The 10,268-nt window shown below is 50.1% G+C and overlaps 4 protein-coding genes across 4 annotated transcripts; all 4 read left to right on the top strand.

The window, feature by feature from the left end:
• Positions 1-156: 156 nt before the first annotated feature.
• On the top strand, positions 157-738 carry RPL30 (60S ribosomal protein eL30; the record flags this gene model as incomplete). The annotated part of the gene is made up of 4 exons (XM_041693054.1): positions 157-229; positions 292-329; positions 402-518; positions 646-738. The coding sequence occupies 4 exons, from the start codon at positions 157-159 to the stop codon at positions 736-738; spliced, it is 321 nt and encodes a 106-aa protein (XP_041546378.1).
• Positions 739-4,215: 3,477 nt separating this feature from the next.
• AKAW2_60881S (uncharacterized protein) lies at positions 4,216-6,030 on the top strand (the record flags this gene model as incomplete). The annotated part of the gene is made up of 1 exon (XM_041693055.1): positions 4,216-6,030. The coding sequence occupies one exon, from the start codon at positions 4,216-4,218 to the stop codon at positions 6,028-6,030; it is 1,815 nt and encodes a 604-aa protein (XP_041546379.1).
• Positions 6,031-6,115: 85 nt separating this feature from the next.
• On the top strand, positions 6,116-6,520 carry AKAW2_60882S (uncharacterized protein; the record flags this gene model as incomplete). Its single annotated transcript, XM_041693057.1, has 1 exon — positions 6,116-6,520. One exon carries the CDS (start codon positions 6,116-6,118, stop codon positions 6,518-6,520), a length of 405 nt encoding a protein of 134 aa, XP_041546380.1.
• Positions 6,521-7,117: 597 nt separating this feature from the next.
• Positions 7,118-7,999, top strand: AKAW2_60883S (alpha/beta fold hydrolase; the record flags this gene model as incomplete). Its single annotated transcript, XM_041693058.1, has 1 exon — positions 7,118-7,999. One exon carries the CDS (start codon positions 7,118-7,120, stop codon positions 7,997-7,999), a length of 882 nt encoding a protein of 293 aa, XP_041546381.1.
• Between the last annotated feature and the right edge of the window lie 2,269 nt (positions 8,000-10,268).

A 10,268-nucleotide genomic window follows, 5' to 3' on the forward strand; every position in this document is an offset into this window, starting at 1 on the left:
AGCCACGGCTGATTGCCCGTTGTTTTTGATCATGGTCAAAAATAGTTTTGTCATGCCCAAAATGCGGTAGCATTCAGCAGTGGGCTTGAAATAGCGGAGTGAACAAATGCTGATTGAATTTGATCATGCAGAAGTTTAGTTAACTTCAGCGTAACGATGGCCCCCAAGAGCAAGAAGACCGGTGACACCATCAACTCGCGCCTGGCGCTTGTGATGAAGTCCGGAAAGGGTATGTTATATCAGAATTTGCAAGCTCAGACATTTTAGACGGTCTCTAATCGTGCCATTTAGTCACCCTCGGCTACAAGTCCACCATCAAGACCCTCCGCGTGAGTACACCGGATATTTCAGGCAATCGCCGTGCAGAACATCCGTGAATGGTCGACTAATAATCTCAACAGTCCGGCAAGGCCAAGCTGGTCATCATCGCCGCTAACACTCCTCCTCTCCGCAAGAGTGAGCTCGAGTACTACGCCATGCTCGCCAAGGCCCCCGTCCACCACTTCTCCGGAAACAACGTGAGTGACCACGATCCGTCTGTTTGGGATCTCTATGGAGCTGGGTCCGGACCTAGTTCTGGAACGACATCTTACAATAGAGATCACAACGTAAAGTTGGAGTATGCGCTAATATCGTCGTGAACAGATTGAGCTCGGTACCGCCTGCGGTAAGCTCTTCCGTACCTCCACCATGGCTATCCTCGATGCTGGTGACTCCGACATCCTGTCCAGCCAGTAGGTGTAAAGCCTGGTCAATGAATTCATGTTATGTCTGAACGGCGGTATGCCATGATGCACAACGTCACGGCACGATTTAGATAATGACAATGAACTTTACATCTATATTGGGTCTCGTTTTAAATGCTGTAGGATAAGATTGTAGGAGTGATCAGGAAGATAGCACGGTCACCTCACTAAAAGAACCGGGGGAAGAGCGGCAGCTCGACTCCACTTTATGAGTCACATGATAAAAGTCGAGGCATATTGATAATTATAAAGCAGCTGAAAGTCGTCACATTCCATTCCGCAGTAAAACATGTTTCATTCACAGCTTAGAAAGACTGATATATCAGCCTGAACACTCCAAGAATGTCGGAGTTGCCGTAGTCTGACAAATGCGTCATAGCGTCTACGGGATGTGATTGGCGGAGAGGGTAGGGTTTAGGGCTGTGCCACTCGGTAGCGGGCGCTTGCTTGGAAATCAACGAGGAAAGTGCCTGCGCCCATAATCCCCCTTCCCTTTCGCCTCCCGACACCACCTTTTTCGACAACCTCACCGTTCGCAGGAAGTGCAGCCGCCCCATTTCCAGCAGTCAAGATGGCCCGTCGTCCCGCGAGATGTTACCGCTACTGCAAGAACAAGGTGCGTTCGACCGTTTGATGGATTTTTGTGCGTTTTTGTGGATTTTTTTTGGATGGGATTTTGTCTTGTGGGGAGCATTTGTCAACACCAACGAGGATACGCGCTACGAAGAGATGCTCACGACGATGGATATCATGTCTTGCCTGACGATGGATGGGAAAAAGGTGTACCAGACAAGGATGGGAATGAATACTGACATGAACCTCGAATGACAGCCCTACCCTAAGTCCCGGTTCAACCGTGGTGTTCCCGACCCCAAGATCCGTATCTTCGATCTGGGACGTAAGAAGGCCAACGTCGATGACTTCCCTCTTTGCGTTCACCTCGTCTCCAACGAGTACGAGCAGCTGTCCTCCGAGGCCCTCGAAGCCGCCCGTATCTGTGCCAACAAGTATGCCGACCCGCCGATTCCACTACGCCTAGCCCTCATCCACTAACACATATATCCAGGTACCTCGTGAAGATCGCCGGTAAGGAAGGTTTCCACCTCCGTGTCCGTGTGCACCCCTTCCACGTCATCCGTATCAACAAGATGTTGTCTTGCGCCGGTGCCGATCGTCTCCAGACCGGTATGCGTGGTGCCTTCGGTAAGCCCCAGGGTACCGTTGCCCGTGTGAACATTGGCCAGATCATTCTGTCCGTCCGCACCCGTGACGCCAACCGTGCTGCTGCCATCGAGGCTCTCCGCCGCTCCATGTACAAGTTCCCCGGTCGCCAAAAGATCATCGTCTCCAAGAACTGGGGTTTCACTCCCGTCCGCCGCGAGGACTACGTCCAGCTCCGCCAGGAGGGCAAGCTCAAGCAGGACGGTGCCTACGTCCAGTTCCTGCGTGGCCACGGTCTCGTTGAGGAGAACATGAAGCGTTTCCCCGACGCCTACGAGAACGTTTCTCAGGCTTAGATGGATGTTTAGCGCTTTAGGACACGAAAGAAAAAAAGACGTATTGAACTATTCCCACTTTTCATGTCCTGTTTGTTATCCTTGATGTCATTTAGTCACCGTATGGGGCGGAGTTATTTAACGCGGATTTCCTCGGCTTGCATGGTTGCACAGTATGATACCGTAGGACGGAGTCGTCGTAGTTCTATCAAGTTTTGAGTGATGTCAACCCCATGATAGCCTGTTTCGCTCATGGAATCATCTACTGGAAATATATATGATATCATATCTGTGCTATCATCGACCAATGTATTCCAAATGTACGAGTAGTATACCACTGTTGATGAGAATGTCCATCCAGTAGTACGACTAGTAGATCCTCTGTAAGATGTTGATTTGTATTTGTTGACTTGACAAATAGCAACTGTCAGACTACTAGCGTACAATCAATCCCATTGATATTGTCTCCAGACTCTAGGTTAGCCCCTCAGGTAGTCCTACCCTACCGAGAGTTGCACCACCTTTACTTAAGGTATTTCATCCTTACCCATAACTGCAAGTATCTCAGCATTATGAAACATCTATTTTTTTTTCCACTTTTATCTAAACAAACATAAGATAGACAGACTAATCGTATTATCTACCGAAGCTAAAAGACTACACTGTACGAGACAAAACGCCACAGCTGAAAGAGCGGGCACAGCCAGCAGTCGAGAACTGAAGCGAGCAAACCCCTGACTGACTGACTGACAGCCCAGCCTCGCCTCGCCTCGCCTTGGGCCATGCAGGCAACACGGAGGAATGATGACATGTCATTGAGATCAGAGCCAGTGGAGAGAGAGCGATGGGGTGATCAACACTGGCTGATCCCTCGATGGCTTGACCTGTTTATTTTGTGGAGAAGCCAGTCGAAAATCAGGAGAGAGAGATGCACATACACACCGCGAGGTACGAAGCATACTATCTACCTCTCATCGTGTCGGTCGGTGGGTTGAGGTGGCAGCAATAGGAAACTTCCCACAGGAAGTACGTACTACTTGTACTCTATATGGAGTGGTGATATCGAGACTCGACAGATCCCGCAGACAGACGTCGATCAGCCGATCGTCACCATGCAGTTGATCGGATTCGATAGTCGGCGTCACCTCCTTTCTTTTCTCTACTGTATGTATTTACAGGGTGTTTAGTCTGGATGCTGGGTTGGAACGGGACACTATTGACAAGACTATTATTTATAAAGTAGACAAAGAGAATGCTGGAATAAGTAATTCCTTGTTCTGACTTGAACTGTGGATAAGATTGTCCCGTCGATGGATTTAAACTTTTTCCTCGTTTTGTTTCAGAGAGAGAGAGAGAGAGTTTCCTGCAATTATCCACCCACCGACTCGGTCTGGTGACTGGCATCATCCGGGTTCATTTCGTCCGGTTGACTTGTTCTTCCTGTCTACCATACTTAGTCTACCCTGGCAACTATTCGACTAACTGTCTCTCATCATTAAAGAGGGGAACCATTTCCTGTGTCAAACCCCTCCCCTCCTTCAAAGGACCATGGAGCATTTCTTGCTGGTTTGAACCTTCGCCTTATCTCCTCCCTCCCACGTCATCTCCGACTCATCAGCGAGCAGAGGCCCTCGCGTCAGCATCAACCGCTATCGGACCTTTCTGGCCATCTTTACTTTTTTTTCTCCCCTGCTCTCCCCCTGCAGGCCTCGAGACGCTTCTTCAGCCTGACTGTCCAACATTTGGTGGCATTTAGGCTTGCTCGTGGCTATATAGCCTAACCCTCCCTTGCCTCATTGCCATCTGTTCCCATCTCAGTCTCTCCGAACACGGTCACGCGGGGAAGATCCACCGCGCGATCGATAACTGTTCTTATCTCGCTATCTGCCTCTCCCTCCCCTCTCTCCCCCAACCTCCAGCCACTTCGATTCTTGCTGTTATCGCCCCATCGCTGCCATCTGCCAAGTCAACCCATGGCGTTTCGTCTACCTCCCCAAGTCCCCCGTCGACGCCCTTCCTATTCCAACTCCCTCCCTTCTCCCGCCCCCGATATCACCTCGCCCCTCTCGTTACTACCGGAGAACGAAGCTACAGAATGGGTGCTCTTCTCGCCGACCCAACAACCCTCCACCACCGCCCGCACGCATACCACCTCTACTGATCGCACCCCACGAACACAATGCATTTCACGTCTAAGTGACTTTGGCTCGTTTGGCACGGCAACTCGATCTGCGATCGGCCCAGAAAGCGAGGATGTCGGTGACGCTCTCGATGAGCCGTTGGACGATGACGGGACGGAACTAGATAGTCTGGATGATGGATTACACGCCTTTCGAGCCCCGTCCTTGGTTCAAGAAGACCAAGGGGCTCCTGCGGTTCTCCCAGCCCATGATGGACTAGGCAGTTTCCAGGCTTCTAGCCAGGCTGTACAAAACCAGTTGTGGCAACACGAACAGTACAATCCCAATCGGAGACCCGACCTACAGCCACGCCGACGCTCGAGTGTCCAGCGCCAGTTGGACATGGTCGGAAATGAAGAAGAGGCGGACATGGAGAGAGAACGGTGGCAGCGCATTGAGAAATGGAGAATGGAACAGAGCCGGGTGCTTCTGCAGGAGATCGAGAAAGCAACGCGCAGACGGCGTGATAGTCGCGCCAGCGGCATCACCGACCCCGTTGCATCTTATCCGACAGTTTCGGACGTTCCAGATGCAGTCCTTGAGACCCCCAAAGAGTCCGAGCCTGCTTCGACGGTAAAGGAAGAAGAAGACGGGGGCGAGTCTCTGTTGCAGCGAATCACCCGCAAGGTCATCCGCGACCTCATCGGGATCGATGATTCGCTGCTATCTGTAATTTTTGGGGAGTCGTTGCCCTCCTCTGAAGATGACGAGCCAATTTCAGCGAGGGAATATGCATCGAACATCGAGGCACTCAATCAGGAGCTGGACTCCGTGCCGGAAGACCACCCTATCTGGCAGAGTAAAGTGCTGCAACGCATCGCACACGAGCTGGGGATTCTCGTCAACCAGCTGTGTGAACATCCCGGTGCGTTCACGACCTATTTGAACATGTCCCATGAGATCCCGAATCAGTATGCTGGCATACCTCTCGATCGCGTCCCGGAAGAGGCCGACGCACCTTCTGCCTCGGTGGGGCCTACCAATCTGGAGTCCACTATGCATGCAGAATCGGTTCTCTCTCCACACTTTTCGCCTACACTTGGCGACCCCAGTAGCCGAGAACATGCGGCGCAATGGGGCATTGAGGATGACGATATTGTCAATCGTTCAGCCAGCCATTCCGCGGCTGAGCCGCTGGCTGAATCGGCACGCGCCCAACAGGAGAAGGAGTATTGGGAGCGAGAGCTGGATATTCGGATGGTCTTCCGGTACCTGCGGAACCGATTTACCCACCGGGGCAGCAACAACGACTCTTATCACAGCGCTCCCCGCAGAGCCCCGCAAGATGCATCTCGTCGTGCGGCAATCATCCGGCAGCACCATCCGCTCGTTGCCCGAGCGCATTCGCGCTCTCAAGCGCAGATTCGCCGGCAATCGCAGTACTCGCATCACTCCGGACCAACCGGGGTGTCGTCGCCCATCATGCGCCCGCATTACCGTCGCCCCAGTTCTAGCTGTGCTAGCCAGAGTGCCAAGTTGTCTGCCATTTCCAGCCGCCGGACGCTTACCGGTTCCAGTCGCAATTACTGGGATATCGGGGGCAGTGTGGACAGCGGGAGTGCTGTGGCGCCCGTTGCAGCTGGCCTGGGAGGCTGGGGCGAGGTGTGAGATGAGAGCTGGATCTTTTCATTTGTCTATAGACCCCTCTCTTGGATACATATTGCACATTGGCTTTTTATATTTACTTTGAATAATGACTCTACCATATCGGTCTGGTGTTGTGGTGTTTCTAACCCTGAAAGTTTACATACGTCGTACATTGAGGAATTCTGGAATGATTTGCATGTTTTTCTTGGGGCTATATGCGGCTGTATTATGCATTTGCCACATGGTCTATGGCGATTCTGGAACATCCTACATATATTGCACGCACTGTGGCACTTTCCAGCTAGAAGAATTTTCCCTTGGGCGGCGATATTCGGGCGCAGGATGCATTTCGCGCGTGGAAAAGGTGCATAACGACGGCGTCAGTGGTAGAGGGGCAGATCTGAACTATGCTTCGGAGCGCATCGGACAGGATCGGAGGAATCAGAAGCACGCACTTTTGGCAATAGACAAGGGACTGGATGCGACATGGATGTACATAGTGAATGTGTGAGATATCACTCGGACTAACTGCATGCCACTAGCTTCGCTGGGATGAATTTCAGCTGAAGGATGGCCGGCTCAGCCGTGTCACAAATGAATGATTCGGAAAAAACCAATCATGATCGATCCTTGGGCATACTCTGTACAGCCTACTTACTCTGTACTATCTCCTACTGGAGTTAGCAGTGAATCTGCCGGGCGTCCCTTGCCACGGACCATTTCACGCCCCCACTTGCCGTTAGTCGAACCGGAGTGAAGCCATTTAGTTCCCACTTGTCATATCAATTACGGATTGTACCCCCGTTGGCGTCTTCGGAGTTTTGTATGGCTCTTTGCTTGTGGATGACAGGCTGTGACTCGGAACCAAAGTTACAGTTAGTCGATGCGCTAATCGGGTAGTGAAAGATCCACTCGTCATCTTTGGGCGCTTTAGCACCATGCGACCTGTTCGGCTGGGCTCTACACCAGTAACACAGGTGCCATCCCAAGGTCCTTTGGGAGCCATATAAGAAGTAAGTACTATCGCCCTGCCCTGCCTGTTCCAGTCCCTTGAGTCCTTGCGCAAACCTAAAATCCCTCGATCTTATATTACTTGCACATATCGTTCATGATGATCCTCGACAGTCCACCTCCATCTTTCTCGACCCTCTCTCTGACGGTCAATGACCATCCCCTCAAGCTCTCTACCCTTTATCGCCCCGGACCCAAACCTGCGATACTCTTCTTACATGGCTTCGGCTCTTGCAAAGAAGATCTCCACGATCTGGTCTACCTCCCTTCATTACGAGACCACACCTTGATCGCCTACGATGCCCCCGGCTGCGGTGCCTCTGAATACTATGGTCCCAGCAGCGACCTGACCATCTCCTTCCTCGTGGCCACAGCCCAAGCCGTGCTCAAGCAATTCCATATTACCTCCTTCTACCTAATTGGACACTCCACCGGCGCCCTGACAGGCCTCATGCTCGCCGCCTCTCTACCCCCAACACAATACCAACTGCTCGCCTTCATCAACATCGAAGGCACCCTCTCCCCAGAGAACTGTTTCTTCACCCGCTCTCTCTACACCGACCTCGTCAAATCTACCCCCTCCTCTAGCCCCGAGGACGACCTCCAGAAACTCATCGCCCACGCCCACTCCACCCCAGGCTACTCACACGCTCTGTACGCCTCATTACTGCCCTCCCGCGTGCGTCCCGAAGCCGTCCGCCCCCTCGTTACCTCCGCCGTCGAGCTCTCATGGAAGAACCTCCTCGGTCGCTTCCTCCGATTATCCTGCCCGCTCATGTACATGTTCGGAGACCAGAACCGTGAAGTGTCATTTCTGAGTCAATTAGAAATGAAGGGGGTTGAGTTGGCGCAAATCCCCACAAGCGGGCACTTCCCCATGTACTCCAACCCGGCGAAGATGTTACGACGCATCGAGGGATTTTTCCGGGACTGTACTTACGCTGGGAGTACCAGTAGTGGCAGTGGTGGGAGTTTCTAGGATGCAGCAAGTTTTCACTCGACGCTCGATTTGATTTGATTAGTTAGATACCTCGTTACGATGTCTCATGATCACCTACATACATACCATTTAGACAAGCAATACAATTTTTCCGTGATTCTGATTGGACAGTAGATCTACTAGTTTGTGAAATGGATGGATGGATGAGATGAATACGTAGATACGCACTTAGCTAAGCTTAGCTAGCTTAGTTTCCTTTCTTTCTTTTTTTTTTTTTTTTTTTTTTCTTTCTTTCTTTTCCTCCACCGGGAAAAGATATCGAGGGTTCTATGCCGAGGTGAATTGCTTGGCGTAGTAGATTAAGCAACTAGTTTCGCCGAAGAATACCCCGGTTCAGCTGGACTTTGTTCTACTGCAGTAGTTGCAGGGATGAGTATGTAGTAGGCTGATATGCAATGATAAATCGATTTCTTTCTTCCTAAATAAGCAAATCCCGCCGCCCTTCCTCTCACTTGAGTTTCTTCCCCGGTGTACGGATTTCATTTAGCAGCGTTTTACTACTACTTTATCATTGACTGCTGCTGCTGCTGCTGCCTACAGAATAGAAGAAAAACCCAGGATGCGCGGAGAAATAGTAATAATAATAATTTGTCTAACCTGAAAAGTAGATTTCGGTCTAGTTTACTCCGGAGTCTCCCACACTTCACATTTCCCTTCTACTACGTACTCCGTAAACCCCAGCAATTCCCCCTCCCCCAACCACCCGGACACAGGCCGACAGAGAATGGATCGGACATGTGTCAGCCGTGCCAGTGACAGTGACAGTGACAGTGGGGTGTGGATCTACATAGTCTACATAGTCTACCCTCTACAAAACAGGCAACCGGGCACGTGCTCCCTTGGAGGGAACTCGATGGTGGGAGAAAATGGGCATTCCGCGGGCCCCGGCTGTTGCTTAGTTTGCTTTTTTCTGTGGGCTGCAGTAGTAGTCATTTTCTTAGTCTTACAGAGGAGACTAGACTAGTCTACTTATGATTGAGTGAGTTGATCCATATGGGTGGTCGGCATATACATTAATACAGTCTAGCCAGATTACTGTAGGTATTGCAAAATTCAAGCATGTAAACAGTGTATGTATGTATGCAGTGTAAGTAATGAATGTCAGCGGTACCATTAGCCGAACTGTTTTGGCGTGCGTGTTTATGACGGGTGGAGAATGGACTAGAATGAGTGGCCGTGTGAGTTGGTTTTGACTTTAGGCTATTTTTTTTCTTGTATTGTGGATGTGCTGCCGCGTGGGTGATCCTGGGGATGGGATTGGTTGGGGGGAAGCTTGGGCCAGGCCATACTTATTTTATTGTGGCCTTACAGTAGACATTTTATTTCTTTCTACTCTGTATATTTCGGTTTGGTTTATTTATTGTCTACTATTCTGCTCTATTCTGCTGAGACAGAGGGTAGGGATAGTAAGGTATATATTTATTATTGATAATTAAGATTGTATCATATGAATCGCAGGAAGTAGATAAGGAATCGCCATATAGCATAATATCTACACATCATACACTTAATGGATCCTAACTACTAGTACCTCCGGCCGAATCTCCCCGATGCAACTAACCATTAGACACATATTCTGTCTTGAAGTAATAATACATACTCTGTATCTATGACGGCTCACACACTATATTAGTTCGGTTTCATCCGCACCCAGCAACTGTGGCTCCTGCATGCAGTACGTTCACTTCCTACGGAGTAGATAGATGATAATTATTGGGTCTAGCTAGGGATGGGAAGTTCTCACGCGACTTACTCTCTCACTCTAGACTCTGTCTCACTCTAATTTAATGTGGGATGTGGGATGCTGAATAATTCCCCCCCTCTTTTCCTTTTTTACTCCACTACTACTTGGAAGACGGACAGCTAGGATAAGAGTGGGATGGGATGGTGATTCACCTACCTAGATAGGTAATATCTCACGCGACAGACATATCATATTCTTTCTTCCCCTACAGTCTAACACTTACTAGCAACATTTATGAATGAGTGTATACTCCTACCTAATCAGTCACTAAAACACTAACCAGTCTAGTAGACATGAATCGAAATCTAATCCCGATGATAACACCGATACCCTTTCCTGCCTATTCTATCTATCTAGTCTATCGGAACGGTTCCGACTCCACTTCTCTCTCACACACACACCTTCTTCCCTTCGCCGATGCATATATTCATAAGCGGAGCTGAAATGATACTCACTCTATTCATCTAGGCAGTAGACTAGGTAGATAGACGGTATTTCCATATG

The sequence above is a fragment of the Aspergillus luchuensis genome, chromosome 6 (genome assembly GCF_016861625.1).
Source record: "Aspergillus luchuensis IFO 4308 DNA, chromosome 6, nearly complete sequence".
In the NCBI taxonomy this organism is placed as follows: Eukaryota; Fungi; Ascomycota; class Eurotiomycetes; order Eurotiales; family Aspergillaceae; genus Aspergillus; species Aspergillus luchuensis.